This window comes from Mesoplodon mirus, assembly GCF_964341445.2.
Source record: "Mesoplodon mirus genome assembly, chromosome: 11".
NCBI classification, from domain to species: Eukaryota; Metazoa; Chordata; class Mammalia; order Artiodactyla; family Ziphiidae; genus Mesoplodon; species Mesoplodon mirus.
Window position 1 is genome coordinate 100,650,221 of NC_138987.1, and position 21,056 is coordinate 100,671,276.

General features: G+C 40.5%; 1 protein-coding gene across 6 annotated transcripts in view; it reads left to right on the top strand.

Moving 5' to 3' along the window:
- ERC1 (ELKS/RAB6-interacting/CAST family member 1) overlaps positions 1 to 21,056 on the top strand; it is a 388,985-nt gene that overhangs the window by 23,647 nt on the left and 344,282 nt on the right. For 5 of the 6 annotated variants that reach the window (XM_082635263.1, XM_082635267.1, XM_082635268.1 and 2 more), the window contains exon 2: positions 13,967 to 14,791. In XM_082635263.1, coding sequence (XP_082491389.1) covers positions 14,123 to 14,791 — 669 coding nt within the window. In that variant the 5' untranslated portion in view covers positions 13,967 to 14,122. Of the gene's footprint in view, positions 1 to 13,247; positions 13,431 to 13,966; positions 14,792 to 21,056 lie in introns of those variants that run through there. The other variant, XM_082635266.1, reaches the window with a different exon arrangement.

Sequence of the window (21,056 nt, forward strand, 5' to 3'; positions counted from 1 at the left end):
TCTATCAAAATGAACTGCTGTTATTGATGATGATAATGTGTCATATCCCTTAAATATGTTGGGTTGAGAAAATAAAATTAAGGATCATCAGTAGATTGGAAAGAGGCAAGACTGTATAGGCAAGGAGACTGTTTTCGGAGATTGTTTTTTTTTTTTTTTTTTGTGGTACGCGGGCCTCTCACTGTTGTGGCCTCTCCCGTTGCAGAGCACAGGCTCCGGACGCGCAGGCTCAGTGGCCATGGCTCACGGGCCTAGCTGCTCCGCGGCACGTGGGATCTTCCCGGACCGGGGCACGAACCCGCGTCTCCTGCATCGGCAGGCGGACTCTCAACCACTGCGCCACCAGGGAAGCCCTCGGAGATTGTTTTGATAGTACTGGCCACACAGGATGAGTCAGTAGAGACAGAAAGGAAACATATTAGAAAGATAAGCTTGATGGAAAGGAAGTATATTAGAAAGATAAGCTTGATGGTGCACAGTGATTGATTAGTTAATGGGAAGCTGAATAGAGGAGTGAAAAGGGGGAGTCAAAATGAATTCTATCAAAATAGGGAACATAGGAGGAGAGGAACATATTTAGGGAAAATATATGTTCAGTTAGAGCTGTTGAGTTGCCTATGGGAAATCTTGGCAGATACGTACAGTAAGTAGTTGATCATGTAAGTCTGCAGCCCAAGGAAGAAGCCAGAGTTGGGAATATTGAGATAACCTAAATTAAAATAAGTAGCTACTTAAAATAGGTAATAATTGAAACTAGTTGAAACAGTGGCTGTGATTGCCCAGGAACATGTTTGAGGACAGCACTCTAAGGCATACACCAGTGTTTTATCCATATTTTTTTAAATTGAAGTATAGTTGATTTACAGTGTTCTGTTAATTTCCATTATGGTTTATCACAGGATATAGAATACAGTTCTCTGTGCTATACAGTAGGACCTTGTTGCTTATTCATTCCATATATAAAAGCCTACATCTGCTAATCCCAACCTCCCATTCCATCCCTCCCCCAGCCCCCTCTGCCTTGGCAACCACCAGTATGTACTCTATGTCCATGATTCTGTTTCTGTTTCATATATAGATGCATTTGTGTCTTATTTTAGATTCCACATATAAGTGATATCATATGCATATACTAGTGTTTTAAAGGTAGGCGGAGGAAGAGGAGCCAATAAAATGTAGTAGAAAAGAATTGTCCTGGAGAGATAGTAGGAGTAGCAGAAGAGTATTAGGCAGAGCCAGGTAAGAGTTTCAAGGTAGAAGTGTTCAATAGTGGGACTTCCCTGGTGGCGCAGTGGTTGAGAATCTGCCTGCCATTGCAGGGTACACGGGTTTGAGCCCTGGTCCGGGAGGATCCCACATGCTGTGGAGCAACTAGGCCCATGTGACATGGCTGCTGAGCCTGCGCTCTAGAGCCCGCGAGCCACAGCTGCTGAGCCCATGTGCCACAACTACTGAAGCCCGAGCACCTGGAGCTCGTGCTCTGCACTGGGAGAGGCCACCACAGTGAGAAGCCCGGGCACCGTGGTGAAGGGTGGCCCCTGTTCACTGCAACTAGAGAAAGCCTGCATACGAATGAAGACCCAATGCAGCCAAAAATAAACAAACAAACAAATAAATAAATTTATTAAAAAAATAAAAAGAAGTGTTCAGTAGCATCAAATGCAGTAGAAGTGAAGAGAATCCATTGAGTTTGGCTATAAGGAAGCCATTCTGGCTTTATTCTAGAAGTGGTAGTGGGAGTTTTTGGTACCTAGAGCCTTATCTATACCATTTCTGTTGGATATCTTTACACTATCCTTCCCAAAATTGGTTTATTGTTTTGTCCTGATTATGAAAATAGTATGTCTTCATAGAAAAAAAATTTATGGCTTGGAGAGGAAGTGAGATTATCACCCCCAAATCTTACTGCCCAGAATCGTTTATCCTGCTGTAACATTAAAAACACAAACTCAGGTGGAATCTGTGTGTATAACTTTTTCATTTTTCTGCTTGGTTTGACAATAGATCACAAATACCTTTCTCTGTTGTTAAGTATAGAGCCACATCATCATTTGTAATGACATGGTGTATTTTCTAGGTCTCCTGTAACAAATTACTAGAAACTTGGTGGCATAAAGCAATAGACATTTATTCTCTCATAATTCTGGAGGCTAGAAGTCCAAAATCAGTGTAGGCAACGCCTTGCTCCCTCTCAAGCCCCTAAAGAGGATCCCTCGTTGCCTCTTCCTGGCTTCTGGTGGCTCCTGGCAATCCTTGGTGTTCCTTAGCTTGTAACAGCATCACTCCAATCTCAGCCTCCCTTCTTGCATGGTCTTCTTATTGTGCGTCTCTGTGACTGAATCTCTCTCTCTCCTCATAGAAAGACACCAGTTGGATTTAGAACCTAACATAGTCCAGTATAAACTCATCTTAACTTGGTTACATCTGCAAAGACTTGATTTCCAAATAAGGTTACATTCTGGGGTTTCTAGTGGACGTGAATTTTGGGGGGATGCTATTCAGCTCATTATAGATAGTAACGCATCTTATAGTTGTGCCTTAACTTACATAGCCAGTGCCCCATTGCTGGACATTTAGATCGTAACTTTTCACTATTGTGACCGTAATGGGGGCAGGGATAATGCATGTAGCAGAACCGAGGTGATCCAGCTGGACACCTTTTGGTACCCCCTTGCCCCATCTTAACTGTGAACGGACATGTGCAGCAGCCCTGGCCTGAGAAGGACATGGTTGCCGAGGGCCTATTAGGAAGGAGTGTTTGGGTTGCCATCAGGTAAGCCACTAAGCCTTGCTGGGTGAAAACTGAGGCTGGGTGCCGTTTAGGGTAGTGGAGGAGGGAGAGATTGGACCATTTGTGCTCCTGAGACCAGCGGCAGCTCTAGTTTCTTCCAGTAACCTTCCTCTTCTCTGATCCCATCAAGAACAGAGGCCGTGAGAATCCTGGGGAAGCTGCTTCCCGTCCCTGTGCGCAGACATGACTGCAGGGTCGGGGGTGGACTGCGGCAGCCATGGAGGTGTGCCTTCAGGCCTCCTTCCATGGGAGCCCCACTGCCTCGCTTTCTCCACTGTATCGCCTCTGCACTTCTGTCACAAATGAGTTGTCCATATATGTATGGGTCTATAACTACTTTTTTTGTGTGTGTGTGGTACGCGGCCTGTCACTGTTGCGGCCTCTCCCGTTGCGGAGCACAGGCTCCGGACGCGCAGGCTCAGCGGCCATGGCTCACGGGCCCAGCCGCTCCGCGGCATGTGGGATCCTCCCAGACTAGGGCACGAACCCGTGTCCCCTACATCGGCAGGCGGACTCTCAACCACTGTGCCACCAGGGAAGCCCTATAATTACGTTTTAAATCATAAAAGTAATTCATATTCATGTTAAAACCTCAGTGCAGAAAAGAAAAATGTGACAACCCACTTTTCCCCACGAATTCTTATATTCTTTTTATAAATTTAAAAATGTATGGTACTGGCACAAAAACAGAAGTATAGATCAATGGAACAGGATAGAAAGCCCAGAGATAAACCCACGCACATATGGTCACCTTATCTTTGATAAAGGAGGCAAGAATATACAATGGAGAAAAGACAGCCTCTTCACTAAGTGGTGCTGGGAAAACTGGACAGCTACATAAATAACGAAATTAGAACACTCTGTAACACGATACACAAAAATAAACTCAAAATGGATTAAAGACCTAAATGTAAGGCCAGACATTATAAAACTCTTAGAGGAAAACATAGGCAGAACACTCTATGACATCAATCACAGCAAGATCCTTTTTGACCCACCTCCTAGAGAAATGGAAATTAAAACAAAAATAAACAAATGGGACCTAATGAAACTTAAAAGCTTTTGCACAGCAAAGGAAACGATAAAAAGGACAAAAAGACAACCCTCAGAATGGGAGAAAATATTTGCAAACGAAACAACTGACAAGGGATTAATCTCCAAAATATACAAGCAGCTCATGCAACTCAATATCAAAAAAACACCCTAATCCAAAAATGGGCAGAAGACCTAAACAAACATTTCTCCAAAGAAGATATACAGATTGTCAACAAACACATGAAAGGATGCTCAACATCACTAATCATTAGAGAAATGCAAATCAAAACCACAATGTGGTATCACCTCACACCGGTCAGAATGGCCATCATCAAAAAATCTACAAACAATAAATGCTGGAGAGTGTGTGGAGAAAAGGGAACCCTCTTGCACTGTTGGTGGGAATGTAAACTGATACAGCCACTATGGAGAACAGTATGGAGGTTCCTTAAAAAACTAAAAGTAGAATTACCATACGACCCAGCAATCCCACTGCTGGGCATATACCCTGAGAAAACCATAATTCAAAAAGAGTCATGTACCACAGTGTTCATTGCAGCACTATTTACAATAGCCAGGACATGGAAGCAACCTAAGTGTCCATCGACAGATGAATGGATAAAGGAGATGTGGTACATATATACAATGGAATATTAGCCATAAAAAGGAACGAACTTGAGTTATTTGTAGTGAGGTGGATGGACCTAGAGTCTGTCATACAGAATGAAGTAAGTCAGAAAGAGAAAAACAAATACTGTATGCTAACATATATATATATATATATGGAATCTAAAAAAAAAAAGTTTCTGACGACCCTAGGGGCAGGACAGGAATAAAGACACAAGATGTAGAGAATGGACTTGAGGACATGGGGAGGGGGAAGGGTAAGCTGGGAGGAAGTGAGAGAGTAACACTGACATATATACACTACCAAATGTAAAATGGATGGCTAGTGGGAAGCAGCCGCATAGCACAGGGAGATCAACTTGGTGCTTTGCAACCACCTAGAGGGGTGGAATAGGGGGGGTGGGAGGGAGACACAAGAGGGAGGGGATATGGGGATATATGTATACGTATAGCTGATTCACTTTGTTATACAGCAGAAACTAACACAACATTGTAAAGCAATTATACTCCAATAAAGATGTTAAAAAATGTATCTTGTATATCTTGTATCTCTTTTCTTATCACTACTTGCAGACTTAACCTTATTCTTTTTCATAGCTGCACAGTATTCCCGTAATTATATAGACTATTAACCAGAGTCTTGTTATTTCAAAGAAGTCTGCAGTTTATTTTTACTCAGTTTTCCCACTTGTGTGAAAATATGTGTAAGATAAATTCCTAGATATGCAATGACTAACATTTATTGACAACCTACCAGGAACCAGATATTATATACTCACTCACTGATTTGATCTTTTTAGCTATCCTTTGAGGAAGATGATATGCCCATTTAACAGATGATACTGCGGCTCTGTGAGATTTATTTATTTGTTGAAAGCTACAATGTTTAAATGGTGGAGCTGAACCAGCCCAAGCCTTCCCTTCTAGTTGCTACACAACTAAGCCTCAGGAGCATGATAAGAATTACTTCACAGGGGGCTTGTTAGGGTGAAATGTAAATATTTAAGGTCTATGCATTGCATTTTGTTTTGCACATTTTTACACTTACCCTGTAGAAAAGATTTCAGGTTACATTTTTGGTTTCATACTTGAGCAGAGTGTTACTAATATGCTTTAATACAGAGGGCAGCAGTGTTAATTATGGAGGAAAATATGAAAACTACCATGTCCATGTATCCTGAGCACCATTGCTTCATGATTTGGAATTGTATTTTTAACTTTTGCCATTCCACTTCATTTGGGTAAGTTTAAAAAAAGTGACTTCATTGTTTTAAAAATTAACCTAGGGGGCTTCCCTGGTGGCGCAGTGGTTGAGAGTCCGCCTGCCGATGCAGGGGACACGGGTTCGTGCCCTGGTCCGGGAGGATCCCACATGCCGCAGAGCGGCTGGGCCCGTGAGCCATAGCCGCTGAGCCTGCGCGTCCGGAGCCTGTACTCCACAACAAGAGGGGCCACAACAGTGAGAGACCCGTACCGGAAAAAAAAAAAAAAAAAAATTAACCTAATCTTTTTGAATGTTGACTGTCTTGTATATTAAAAAAAAAAAACAACTTTGCTTATAGGTGTATATCACCAGAACTGAATTCTTTTTAGTTTTTTTGACTTTCTTTTCTGAGAAACAGTTGTGCCTTCTCTTGATAGGGAGCCCCAGTATTTTAAGGCTTTCATGCTGTTTTAGAGTAAAGAATCCTCCTTTGGTGAACTTGAAGAGCTCTAAAAATTGTAAATTTTTTATGGGAATATGGAAGTAGGAATTGATGGTGAACTATGTTGTTAATAAACACCAAATTTAAGATAAACCAGATTTCTGGTAATGTTCTTATCAGAATTAGATTTTAGGAACTTTTTTAAAAACCTAAATCTGGGCAGATTTGCAGAGATTTAAATGTTGTGCTGGTTTTTTAGGTATTTTTTAAAACTCAAAATATAGGATAAAACAACTCATTTTAGGTAGTTGATAAGTCTGGCTATGATATTAACTTGACAGAGATTTTTCAGTATTGAGAACAGATACGTACACATAGGCATGATTGCTGTGTGTGTTTGTGTGTGTGTGTATGAATTTAAAAATTTTCTTAGAAGATGAGGGGTATTAGTCTGTTCTTGTTGAGTTTATGCTGTTTTCTTGGAATTAAGATTTAGGTACAGAATTCCCTATTCTTATGCATGCAAGGAGAACAATTTACTTTTTAAAATATTTATTATTTATTTATTTTATTTTTATGGCTGCTTCTGGTCTTAGTTGTGGCACGCGGGATCTTTGTTGAGGCATGCGGGATCTTTCATTGCAGCTCGGGGGCTCTTCATTGCTGTGCGCAGCCTTCTCTCTAGTTGTGGTGTGTGGGTTTTCTCTCTCTAGTTGCAGCACGTGAGCTCTAGAGCGCATGGGCTCTGTAGTTTGCGGCAGGTGGGCTCTCTAGTTGAGGCAGGTAAGCTCAGTAGTTGTGGCGGGTGGGATTAGTTGCCCTGCGGCATGTGGGATCTTAGTTTGCCGACCAGGGATCAAACTCGTGTCCCCTGCATTAGAAGGCGGATTCTTTACCACTGGACCACCAGGGAAGCCCCAACAATTAATTAATTAATTAATTAATTAATTAACTAACTTACTTACTTACTTTACTTACTTACTCACTCACTCACTTACTTACTTACTTTTATTTACTTACTTATTTACTTACTTACTTACGGTACGCGGGCCTCTCACTGTTGTAGCCTCTCCCGCGGTGGAGCACAGGCTCCGGACGCGCAGGCTCAGGGGCCATGGCTCATGGGCCCAGCCGCTCTGCAGCATGTGGGATCCTCCGGGACCGGGGCACGAACCCGCGTCCCCCGCATCGGCAGGCGGACCCCCAACCACTGTGCTACCAGGGAAGTCCCCCCAACAATTTATTTTTTAAAAATTGAAATCTTGACTATTCGGTAAGTTTCTTTATGATTTTCAGGGCGTGATACTAGAGGACAAAACTACATAGCAGTAAATATAGAGGAGGTTGTCAGTTTATGGAATTTGGTTAAAATTTTAAAATAAAGTTTATTAACATGAAGGAAATGTTCAAAAGGCTTTCATTATATTTGTCTTAATTGCATTTAGTTTCAGGTCCTATAAACTAATTTCAAGATGACTACCACCTTCTGAATGTTTAAGAACTATCTTAATGAATTTAACTAGTATTTAGGTTAACTTGTGGAGTCAGCAAACACTTTTGCATACTTGATTTGTATTAGGCACTGCACTAGGTTTTGGAGATACGGCATTCCTTTGCCTTTAAGGAAGTAGTTAATTAAAACATAGTAAGTATATTATTTTAAAAGCCCCTGATTCCATAAGAAGGGCACCTAAATTAGACTGAGGGGTTTAATGGTTTGTGTAGGATTGTGACTATTATACTTAGTTTGGAAGAATGAGTAGTAAGTAGTTAGCCAGTTGATGGGGAAGAGGAAGGTCATGGAAGCAAGAGAGAGCATGGTGTTTCGGGAAATTGCAGGTACTTGACCTTGGTTGGCACATGGAAAAGGAGAGTGGTTAAGAAGTAACCTGTCTAGAGAGGTAGGCAGGGCCCAAATCAAGAAAATTTTTATATGCAGTGCCAAGGAATTTGGATTCTTATTTTGGGATGCCATCAAAGGAAGTATGTAGATGTGTACGATTATGTCATATTTAAATTTTAGAGCAGTGGGTCTTAAACTTTTTTTTGGTCCAGCATCCCTGTACACTCATAAATTATGAAGAGTCTAAATAGCTTTTGTTTATGTAGGCTATACTATTTACCATATTAGAAAGTAAAACTGAGAAATTTTTAGAACGTAAGAGTACACAAGTACACATTCCATTAGCTGTCATTGGGATAATCCCACATGTCATGTAGCCTTTGGAAAACACTGCTATATATTTGTGAGAATGTACAGTAAAAAAACAAATAATGTCATAATATTATGAAAATAGTTTTGCTCTCGGACCTCCTGAAGGGTTCTGTTCGGACCCCTCTGTGTCACTTTGTGGGACTTGGGGTAACAGGGATTCTGACTTACTTGGATATTGTTGTATTAGAAGATCATTCTGGCAAGGTGTTGAGAATTGTTTAGAACCTATAAAAAGAAACACATTTTAAATTGTGATCCAGTACGCACATGTGTATTCATATGCACACTTGAAACAGAAGTTTTAGGAAATAGTACTGTGTTAGTTACCTCTTGTATAAAAAGTTACCTCAAAACTTACTGGATTAAACAAACAGACATTATCTCACAGTTTTTATGAAGAGCATAGCTGGGTGATCTGGCTTAAAGTATTTCATGAGATTGCAGTCAAGATATCAGTTGAGTCTGCAGTTCTGAAGGCTTGGCTGGGGTGGCAGGATCCCTTTCCAAGCCGTCTCGTGTGGCTGTTGGCAGGAGGCCTCAGTTCCTCATGACGTGGTGCTCTCTGTAGGGTAGCTCGAGTACCCTTACAGCATGGTAGCTAACTCCCCCACAGCGAGTGATCCAAGAGAGTGACCAAGACAGAAGTCCCAGTGTCTTTATGAGTTAGTCTTGGAAGTGATACATCATCAGAAGCAAATCCTTTAAGTCTAGTACGCATTCAAAGGGAGAGGAATTTTGCTTCCCCTCTTGAAGGGAGGAGTATCAAAGAATTTATTCAGGTACCTTAAAACTACCGCAGATACTTGCCGGGAGAGTGAGTCCTCCATGGGTCTCTTCTTTCCTGCATGTCCTGAATGCGAGGGCCTGACTGCTCTTAACCTGGGTCGTTTCTCAGGATTGTGTTTGCAGCGAGCCACCTCGAGGGATGGGGTAACGTCTCCCACGGGGGGAGACCAGGCTTACTTGCTGCGTACTGTAGAAGTGGTGGATTCCCTAAGCTCAGCGTTCCTCCGTGAATCTACTGCATGTGTAGCATCTGTCTAGGCCCCCTTGTGCCACCTTGTGGGACTTGGGGGTAACAGGATGCTTATACTGCTGGCTATGCCGTGAGTAATGCAGTTCTTTGTCTCTGACGCAGCAGACTCCTGTGTTCTGTCTGATAAGTGGGAGGAGAAGGTTTGAAGTAACCACCACAGGTACTAGACAGGGAGCTAACAAAATATTGGATAGGAAGCAGACTAAGGGACTTGTAGGACTCTGGGGCCAACACTATGAGCTCAAACTGAACAGCTGCATGATTTTTTCCAGCAGCAGTCAGGACTCCGGGTAGGTAATTGGTGAAGGTGTTTCTTTTGGATTAATCAAGGGCAGGGGAGTTTGGAATGTGAAATTATTTTTTTCAAACTTTTGTGGTATAATTTATGTACAATAAACGGAACATATTTAAAGTGTGTAGTTTGATGAGTTTTGACCTGTATATAGCCTGGGAAGCCTCACCCCAGTCAAGATAGTAGACATTTCCATCACTCCGAAAGTTTCCTCCTACCCCTCCACGATGCATGCCTCCCTCAGCCCCAGCCCCAGGCACATACTGATGCACTTTCTGTCCTAATGGAATCCTTCTAGAAGTTTATATAAATGGAATCATATGGCTTAACTTTTTTTGGTCAGAATTCTTTTTTGTTAGCTGTTTAAAGTGCAAGAATTATTATCTTGTGGTGATGGATCTGGCAGACTTTTAAAAGAAATTAAACATTTTTAAACCCAGTCTTCCCTGAAGCTCATATTAGAAAGCCAGAATGAGGGCTTTAGACAGAGCTGGTGAATTCTCTTCTTTTGTTGTAGAAATGAATATGGTTCTGATAGCAACAAAAGACTCCACATGCAAATGCCATTTTGGGTCTGAAAGTGGCTTGAACGTTAGAGTGCACCCACTAATGTTGAAAACTCGATGTGGATTTTTGTTGCTGGATCTTAGCCTATTTAATAGTGTGGCTTAGTTACTTGACTACAGGAAAATAGAGTTTTGCACAAAAGCACAGTTGGGAATTTTTTTCTTGACTGTGGCACTTTAAAGTTCTGATGGCATGATTCCTGACACTCTGAATTATTATTCTTTATTTTGTTAGTTTTCCTTATTTTGTTCTTTTTGCCCACCATCTTTTAAAAAAAGACTTTCTCCTTAACAGAAAGATAAATGTGATTATTTAAGCATTACAACATGGAAAACCTAAGGTGTGCCTTAAAGTTTAGGTTTAGAGTCCTAGATTAGCAGGACACCCTGCCTTAAAACTGGAGGCCTTTAATATCCTACAGACAATTGAGGTGTTAACATCAGCAGATGATAGTGGATAAGCATAGTAGTTAAGGGTTTCCAGGGCTCTGGAATTAGGGCACCTACCACTTAATAGCTAAGTCACTTAACACCTATAGGCCTCACTTTCTTCATCTGTAAAGTGGAGCTAACGACAATGCCTGTGTTGTAGGGGGCTTATAAATATTAAATTAAATCTTATAAAATTCTTAGCACAGTGCCTGACATATGGTAAACACTGTATGTTAGCTTCTGTTCTCATTCAAGGGATTCTGGGTAATGAATAGCTCTCTTATTTTAAGCAGTGTTCAGATTACTTAAAAAAAAAAACTTTGCATCCCTCTTTGGTCTTGAAATAGAATTGATGTGAACAGTAGTGTGTCACCTACCTTACAGTCCAGATTAATCATGAAAAGGAATGTTTACTTTCTGAGGTAGGTTAGTCCTGGGAAGGAATTTCCTAACATTACTAGCAGAATATTGCAATATCTGAACTTGGTGGACTATTGCTATTTCTTTTCTTTTTTTTTTTTTTTTGCGGTACGCGGGCCTCTCACTGTTGTGGCCTCTCCTGTTGCAGAGCACAGGCTCCGGATGCGCAGGCTCAGCGGCCATGGCTCACGGGCCCAGCCGCTCCGCGGCATGTGGGATCTTCCTGGACCGGGGCACAAACCCGTGTCCCCTGCATCGGCAGGCGGACTCTCAACCACTGCGCCACCAGGGAAGCCCAACTATTGCTATTTCTGAGATGGAAGGCTCAGACTCTGTTTTTCCTGTCCTGCTTGTTGTTACCTTAGGTCTATTTCCTGGATCACTAGAGACAAGACTGCCAGTATATTCATATTTCTGAAGATCTTTAACTTGTATGAGTTTGGTTCAAATATATAGACCCTTTAAAATCTTTTGACCATGTGATTTACTTGGATTTCACTCTCAATTGCATATTAAAATATTATTTAATATGTTGAAATCTGTTTCTTTTTTTTTTTTTTTTTTTTTAATTTTTTTTTTTTTTTCTTTTTGCGGTATGCGGGCCTCTCACTGTTGTGGCCTCTCCCGTTGCGGAGCACAGGCTCCGGATGCGCAGGCCCAGCGGCCATGGCTCACGGGCCCAGCCGCTCCGCGGCATATGGGATCCTCCCAGACCGGGGCACGAACCCGTATCCCCTGCGTCGGCAGGCGGACTCTCAACCACTGCGCCACCAGGGAGGCCCTGAAATCTGTTTCTTGACCTAAGCCAGTTCTTTGGTAGAATGATATTAGGAAATCACAGAGATCTATTTTAAATCTGTATTGATTTATGTTTGAGAGGAGTGTAGAAAGTAGATAGCTATGATATGTTTTTAAAATTTGTCTTAATTACTATACTTGTAGAATATGAACATATTTTTCTATTAAAAAATTCAAGCATTTGAGTATTGTTGAGTCTAAAGCTTTACAAGTGAAGCTAAAGCCTCCACAAACATTTCCCCCCCCATCTAACCACTGCTGTTTCAAATTTGGCATTTCTCATGTAGGAATTCTTTATATATTTTGTATACAAATCTTTATACATATGTTAGATATTTTTTCACCAAGGGTTTGGTTTTTCTTTTAATTTTTGGTGTATTTTGTCATTTTGACATGATTGAATATTAGTCATTTTTCTTTGTTTTTTTGCCTTTTGTTTCTTATTTAAGAAGCCCTACCTTAACTCAAGTTCACAAGAATATTCACCTAAGTTTTCTTCTAGTACTTATTTAAAAAACTTATTTATTTATTTACTTATTTTTGGCTGCGTTGGGTCTTCGTTGCTGTGCGCGGGCTTCTCACTGCGGTGGCTTCTCTTGTTGCGGGGCGCGGGCTCTAGGCACACGGGCTCAGTAGTTGTGGCTTGCGGGCTCTAGGCACACGGGCTCAGTAGTTGTGGCTTGCGGGCTCTAGACCGCAGGCTCAGTAGTTGTGGCACACAAGCTTAGTTGCTCCGCAGCATGTGGGATCTTCCTGGACCAGGAATCGAACCTGTGTCCCCTGCGTTGACAAGCCGATTCTTAACCACTGTGCCACCAGGGAAGTCCCTCTTCTGGTACTTTTAATAGTTTTAAAATTTGTATCTTTAATGTACGTAGAATTTATTTCTGTGTACTGTGTGAAGTAGGGATGTAACTTATTTTTTTCCAAGAGCACCAGTTGTTCAAACTCCATTTATTGAATGATTTGTCCTTTCCTCACTGTTTTGAAATGTTACTTTTAGCATATACTAAATTCACATATATAATTTAGAGCCTATTCTTGGCCATTTCTGTACAGTTTTAATCACTATAGCTTTAAAAGGCTCCGAGTCCTTATGAGAAATTCTAAGGGTCAGATGTGGTTTTGGAGTCCAGGTCTTTTCCCCATAATGCCCAGTGGGCGTTATGCAGTATCCTGTAATCATACACATTGTTTTCCCAGTGACGTGTATGAATAATCGCACTAGGTGAGATACGTATAAACAAGTGACCTCATATCAAATCATGCCAGGTTTTGCCACTAAATGAGTTAAAAAGAAAAAAAAATTTTTTTCAGAGTTTTAAAACATTTTTGCATTGCAAATAAAGGATCATGGACCTGTAATGTGTCTTGCTATTTAGGGGACATCTTCCTTTGTTCTTCTATTTCAGATTATTTTGGTTATTGTTGTACCTTTACTCCTCCGTTTGAATTTTGGAGTCAGCTTGTTGGGTTATGTGAGGAATCCTGTAGAGATTTTCATTGGCGTGTGGAGTAGTTGGGGAAGAACGGACACCTTTACAATGTTTGTCTTCTCATCAGTGAACATGGGTAACTTTCCTTTTGTTCAGGAGTGTTTTGTAGTTTTTCCAAACATTCTTGCACATTTTTGTTATATAGCAAAGTGTCTTTACGGTTTTGTTGCTCTTGTGAATGGGATTTTTTTTTAATTGCATTTTCTAGTTATTACTAGTGTACAGAAAAGTACTGATATGTATATATTGATCTGTGCCTAAACAGTTTGTTGAGTTCTCTTATTGGTTCTAGTACTTGTCAGCTGATGATCTTGGATTTTCCAGTTAGAAAAATCATATATTCAAACACTGAGTTTTATCTTTTTCTTGCCAATCTTTACACTCTTATCTCTTTTTCTTTTCCCTTTGCTTGGTATGGTCTTAGTATTCAGTTTTGAGACATGTTGAGTGTTTTTACAGTGATGTTTACTGAGAAATAAGTTACGCTGTAGACAGGGGCAGGAGTAAATAGATGATCGAAGGGGAGGTCTTGCTCAAGGGGGGCAATGAAAAGTGTCTGAGAGGGGAAATATTTCTTATTGGAGGAGTTAATGTGTGATCTTTTCATTACAGATATGGTGTATGCTATTTCTTCAAGATTGGGCAGCTGAGGACCTGGTATTTCTGATTAGCCTTCAGCAGACTTATAGCCATAGAGAAACCTTACAGAGTTCCGTATTTTGTTTTCTGCTTTACACCTTTCCTGGCACCTGAATTCATCTTGCAACCATGTATGGAAGTGCTCGCTCAGTTGGGAAGGTGGAACCAAGCAACCAGAGCCCTGGGCGGTCACCTCGGCTTCCACGTTCCCCTCGCTTGGGTCATCGTCGAACCAATAGTACAGGAGGGAGTTCTGGAAGCAGCGTCGGAGGTGGCAGTGGGAAAACCCTTTCAATGGAGAATATCCAGTCCTTAAATGCTGCCTATGCCACTTCTGGCCCTATGTACCTAAGTGACCATGAAAATGTGGGTTCAGAAACACCTAAAAGCACCATGACACTTGGCCGTTCTGGAGGACGTCTGCCTTACGGCGTGAGGATGACTGCTATGGGCAGTAGCCCCAATATAGCGAGCAGTGGGGTTGCTAGTGACACCATAGCATTTGGAGAGCATCATCTCCCTCCTGTGAGCATGGCATCCACCGTTCCTCACTCTCTTCGTCAAGCAAGAGATAACACAATCATGGATCTGCAGACACAGCTGAAGGAAGTATTAAGGGAAAATGATCTCTTGCGAAAGGATGTGGAAGTAAAGGAGAGCAAATTAAGTTCTTCAATGAATAGCATCAAGACCTTCTGGAGCCCAGAGCTGAAGAAAGAACGAGCCCTGAGAAAAGATGAAGCTTCCAAAATCAGTATTTGGAAGGAACAGTATAGAGTTGTGCAGGAGGAAAACCAGGTTAGTTATATATATATGTTTGCCTTTCTGTATTCTGTATGTATGAAACAATTCATGTACATAAATGAAATGAGCCATTCTTTCTCTTTTCTTTCTTAGGTTTTTCCCTTCTTGGTTCATTTATTTTCCTTCTTCCTGTTTTTCTTAGTATTTTGTGCTCTCCATTTCTTCGCCTTTTCCAGATTGGTCCTGTGCTTTAATTTTTTTCTGGCTGCCATGTCTGCTTGCTCACCATTCTTGCTTGTTTCTTTTCCCTAGCTTCTCTTTCTCTTCCTCTTTTCTTTCAGCATATATTATCTTTTTTCACTTCTTATGAGAATGTGATTTTGCCACATGCTCTAAGATCCATTATCAAAATTATTCAGGCTATGTAACTTAAGTGTGGGGTATAGCGTTAAGATTTACCATAGTAAATGTTAAAAAAGTCAATCTTAAAAAAAATACCTATCACAAGGCAAATCAATATGTTGACAGTACAGAATGGAAATTAATTTTAAAAAGTTAACATTGATGTTGTACATATTTATTAAGTACCAACAATGAGTAGCAGTTCTTTCTCTTGACATTTAGGAAAGTTTAACTTCAGGATCCTTTTTTAAAAAAGTTCTTTAATTCTTCAAATTTGAGGATTTAAGGTGGAAGAAAGGCAGCTTGCTGTGATTGGTATATATCAAATATAAATTAGGTTTTGGTAGAAGTTGATTGTTAAATTGAGGTTATTGAATTTATCATTGAATTAGCTAGCCTTCAGTGTACCTTTTTTATGGTGCTGAAAATATGCCTATCACCAAGACGGTTTTAATTTTCCAGCGACCTGGAAATTTCCAGTCCATTTTAACGAGGAAAAAAAATTATTGGCTTACTTCTTTATTTTCACATAATTCAGGCAGCTAATTATGCCTATACTTTAAAAGCTGTGTGGATAAAAAGCAGTGACAATAACCTTTCTAATTATCAAGCTACATTCAAAGGCAAATATTTGAATCTTCTGAAAAGACCATGGTGGGAACTCAGCACTTTAGTCCAGTGGAAGTGAAACAGTCCACAGGGCTCTGATGCCAAAAAAACCATATGTGCTGAAGGAGGGTGAACAATGCCTTATCAAGATTCCGCCCCCTGCCCTAATTATACACCAGTGCTGGCAAGAGTGTATTCTTCCTGCACCCACTATAATTACCACACAATCCTAAAATTGTATAACTTTGGTCCAAAAAATGAAGGGTGCAATTTTAAAGTAAAGTGAGACACTGCAATGAGATACAGAGAACTGAGAATGCTAATTAATAGATTATAGTGAGCCGGCAGTGGGCCCTAATTAAACTTTGCATTCATTACACCCTCCATAGCCCTCAGAGGTTGGACATTTTCCACTTTACAAAGAAGATTGGTTTAATAGGATTTACAGTAATTAAACAAATGTCCCCATTTCAGTTTGAGATTGGGGATTTGGATACATTCTAAATGTTTGATCTGATTGGACCACAGAGATCTTGGTCTAGAATCCTATCAAATGAAGAAACACATTTGCTTAGAATTGCCTAATGTGTATGGCTCATTATTAGGAAGTCCTTTTAGAAGACTGTTTCAAAAATAAATATCCAGCTGTTTTTATGTTTTGTACTCCTTTTGTTACTGTACTTTCAAGTACTGGTGGTTGGAGAAGTGGAACAATATATGTTTTAACAGGAAAAGCCTTTTCTTTTTCTTGTTTTAAATTGAGAATGAGGAAGGCTTTTTTTTTTTTTTTTTTCTCGGTACGCGGGCCTCTCACTGTTGTGGCCTCTCCCGTTGAGGAGCACAGGCTCCGGAGGCGCAGGCTCAGCGGCCATGGCTCACGGGCCCAGCCGCTCCGCGGCATGTGGGATCTTCCCGGACCGGGGCACGAACCTGTGTCCCCTGCATCGGCAGGCGGACTCTCAACCACTGCGCCACCAGGGAAGCCCGAGGAAGGCTTTTGGTGTGTTTACTTGATGAAGAATAAAAGTCCAGCTGTGAGCTTGGTTAATTGCAAAGCTAAGGCTTTGGATGATTTATATTTTTTAATTTTATTCTAACCAACATCTAATAAAGATACTGTCATACTTCTTTTTGGTTATTATGCCTTGTAATATTCCTGTATGTTTAGTTGGAAGCTTATTTTTAAAATAATTATTTTAAACCACTTTCATTGGAATTTTGTGTGATCAGAATACATTTTAAAAATATTATAGTATGGCAAGTGAGTTTAATGTTTTGCTTTTTGTATTTTTTTGCTCTTGGAGTTTGATTTTATTCAGGATTCTGATTTTTTTATTTTGATTTTATTTATTTAGGGATCAAGAGAATTTGAAGTTCAGAAATTTAAAAAGAGACTTGCTCTCTGTAAATCTTTGTTTTGTCATTTGTTCTCACTGTTTGGACACTCGTGACTATTAACATTTTAATAATTTTAGGCTGTACCTTGATTTGTCACATGGTGAAAGCCATTATTATTTGAATTTAAATAAACTTTTTCATGAGGTTGCTAATTGTTTCACTGTCATTTAGCGTCTGATTTAAAAATCTGGGATCTCTGTCTTGGACTATTTGTTTAACTTTTCTTTTTGATAATCCCGTTTTAACACAGAGATGAATTATGAATGATTATTCAGAGTATTGTGGATAAATCAGTATTCTAGTCTCTTTTCCAGATAGATTTGATCTTTTCTGGCGTTCCAGAAATGGCATGTGTTAGAGGCACTGTGGAGAATGTCCTGAGAAGATGTCCTGAGAAAATTAAGTCAAATCTGAGATAGATATGCTCCTTTTGGGGAGTTAACAGTCATTCTGAGAAGCAAAATTTGTTCATGTGTGGCTTATAGAAATATAAGCTACCCATCCATTGGATTTTTCATGTGGGAAGGTATATAAATGCATGTGGGAAACTGGCTTCTTGTAGAGCTGGTAAATTTGCTTACCTGGGATGTAGTGGAGTATTATGGAAAATGATCCAGTGAATCTAATAAAAACTGTTGTACAAATACCTGACAGGGCTTATTTGTGAGGAAATAGGAGAAGTTGCCAGAGGATTGCAGTCTCTCTTTCCCCTCTGTTACATTTTGCCGTGTGGTCTAGTGTGTGATTTCATCTCAGTTATAGAATTGGTTTTATGGGTTTGCTAATTTACAGAATCTATGAAGATAGCAGCTTAGATATGAGTTGGGAAACCCATTTTTTATTCTTTCGTGCAAAAGAAACCAGAAAATGAACTTGTTTTTTTTAGTTGCACTAATATTGATCAAGGGAGGTCATAGTTCCATTTTACTTTTTAAAATCATGCTGCCCCTGGAACTTGCTATCATGTTACCAGTGCTCTATTTGCTTGCCTGGAAGAGTATTGGAGGGGCCTGGAAACCATGCTTTATAACAAGTGGTTGTGGGAACTCTGAAGGAGAGACGTGTGGCATTTTAGTTATACTCTGTGTTTCGACGGGCCGCCATGAAGAAGGCAGTTTTTTCCCTTTCTTTCTTCTTTGGTATTTTTCTTGGAAAGCCAGTACTGGAAAAATGAGTACAGATATGAAGGTTTTACGTTCTGGCTCCATGGAGGAATGTATTTTCTAACAAAGCTATATCCATTTGATGCAAGAGTCAGTTTCACAGTCCAGTGCTTGACCGTCACTGGAATTGGTTCCTGGGAGGCCAGATGCCTCTGACAGCTGTGTGGGTGCTCCTGGTCTTTCAGCTCTGCAGGGTGCCTGCAGTGACTTCTCCGGCAGCCATTTAAAGAGTTCCCCCCCCCCACCCTCTTTTGCTGCTCCCGGCCTAGCTTCCTCCCTCTCTCCCTTTATGACAACTTTATTGAGGTATAATTTAATTCATCCTTTAAAAGTGTGTAACTTTTTTCTTTCTAATCTGACTTATTCAAAGAAGAATTTGAAGAAAGTAACAGGAAGTTAGTTGCCCTAGGGTGTTCTCGAACAAGGGAATGAATGACATAACCAAAAAAATTGTTTAGGAGCAGCTTTTATTGTTCGTCTGCAGAGCAGATTGAAGGAAGGCAGGCAGGGAAAGCGAATGAGTTCCTTGCAGGAGGCCTGGATTTATTTGGGTAATAGGAATGGGGAAGGAGGTGCACATCCACGAAGTATTTTCAAAGAGATATTTGGATATAGACTGTGATGGCAAGAGAGAAGACTACGATGAACTGTGGTATTGAGACTGAGGAAATGTTTTTGCCATTGATGATAAATGGTTAGAGATTAGAAGGTAGAACTAGATTAACGGTAAGAAATGGTGAATTTAGTTTTCATTATTTGAGGAGAAGTTTTTCGTAAGTATTTGCAAATAAGAGGCTAGTGACTGTGACCTCAGGTACAGGCACAGGGATGTTGTTATATGTTTGCTTGTTAATGTTGGAAGTTTTACTGATCTAGTTAGTTCAGTCCCACAAGCTGAATGTCCCTGCTTGTGGGAGTTAGGAGTGGAGAGGAAGAGAGAAGCCATTAAACGGCACATGTTTTATGTATGATTTCTCACCCGCTGTGTCTGTGTCTTGGTCTTCTGTCTTTCTTGTGGTATTTCTCTTTGATGGTAGATAACTTGAGTGACTCTCTCGATTACTGAAAGTCACTCTTCATTTAGAAAGGTGAATGTTTATATCCTGTCATGAACGAACCTTTGCTAATAGACGTCCTTTATTTTGTTTTAGTTAACAAGTTCATTGAAATCAGGTACCTCTGCATGATGAATTTGGAATAAATTTGTCAAAAAGAGAAGTACTGTGGAAATGTGCTTTCAGCAAGAAAATGATTAACTTCATATTGAAAATGTTCTGTTCTTCCCTGAGGACAAGATTAGAAATCTTTTATGAACTGTTTCTTCTCACTTTCTGTGCTGCCATGTGCATCTCCAAAAACATTTATTTTTCCTTCTGGAGTTGGAAAGCTAGTCTTTAACATAAATGTGTTCCTTTTATTTTTCCATATTATCAGCAGTAATGCTTACTGAAACTACCTCCCTTTCTGTTTGTTCTGCAGTCTGTCCTACCTAATAAGCTCATGGTAAGTTCTGTTGCATTTTGACAATTGGTGGAGAATACTTGGTTGCAATGACACCTGTCCAGCTTAATTTCATCTGTGGACCTTGTAGATTAAGAAGGAGAGAAACAATTCAGCCTTGATGTGCATACTGTACCATCCCTAGCTGTGGCTAGTGGTTCATATACTTCCAGAGCATGTGATATGCAGGACCTATTTTGCTTTGAAACCACCCTTGGAACTGTTATGATTTTGGAGGAGCCCTCAGGCACTCAGCTATGGTCGCCTTTAGCATCAGTTCTCAAACTGGCCTCAGGATTCGGTACACTTGTAAAAATTATTAAGGAACCTCAAGTAGCTTTTGTTTATGTAGGTGTTTATCTATCAATATTTGCCATATTGGAGACTAAAATAGAAATTCAAAAAATATTTACTGATATATTTAAAAATAATGAACACATTAAATGTTAACATAAATAACATTTTTAATGAAAAATAGTTTTGCAAGTCTAATGTCTGGCTTAATAGACGACAGCTAACTGTCATATCTGCTTCTGCTTTCAGTGGTCTGTTGCAATTTGTTGTTTGGGTTGAAGTATATGAAGAAACTCAGGCTTCATATAAATAAGTGGTTGGAAAAGGCAGGAGTATTTTATTTTATTATTTATTTATTTTTGGCTGAATTGGGTCTTCGTTGCTGCACGTGGGCTTTTCTCTAGTGGCGGCGAGTGGGGGCTACTCCTTGTTGTGGTGCACGGGCTTCTCATTGCTGTGGCTTCTCTTGTTGTGGAGCACAGGCTCTAGGCCCGTGGGCTTCAGTTGTTGTGGCTCACGGGCTCCAGAGCGCAGGCTCAGTAGTTGTGACGCACGGGCTTAGTTGCTCCGTGGCATGTGGGATCTTCCCGGGCCAGGGCTTGAACCTGTGTCCCCTGCATTGGCAGTCGGATTCTTAACCACTGCGCCACCAGGAAAGCCCTGGCAGGAGTATTTTAAAAGCCTTTTCAGGTAATTGTGGAGATATATATATATATATATATATATATATATATATACACACACACATATATAATTTATTTTTGGCTGCATTGGGTCTTTGTTGCTGCACGCGGGCTTTCTCTAGTTTTGGCGAGCAGGGGCTGCTCTTCGTTGCAGTGCGCGGGCTTCTGTTGCGGTGGCTTCTCTTGTTGCAGAGCATGGGCTCTAGGCACACGGGCTTCAGTAGTTGAGGCACATGGGCTTCAGTAGTTGTGGCTCGCGGGTTCTAGAGT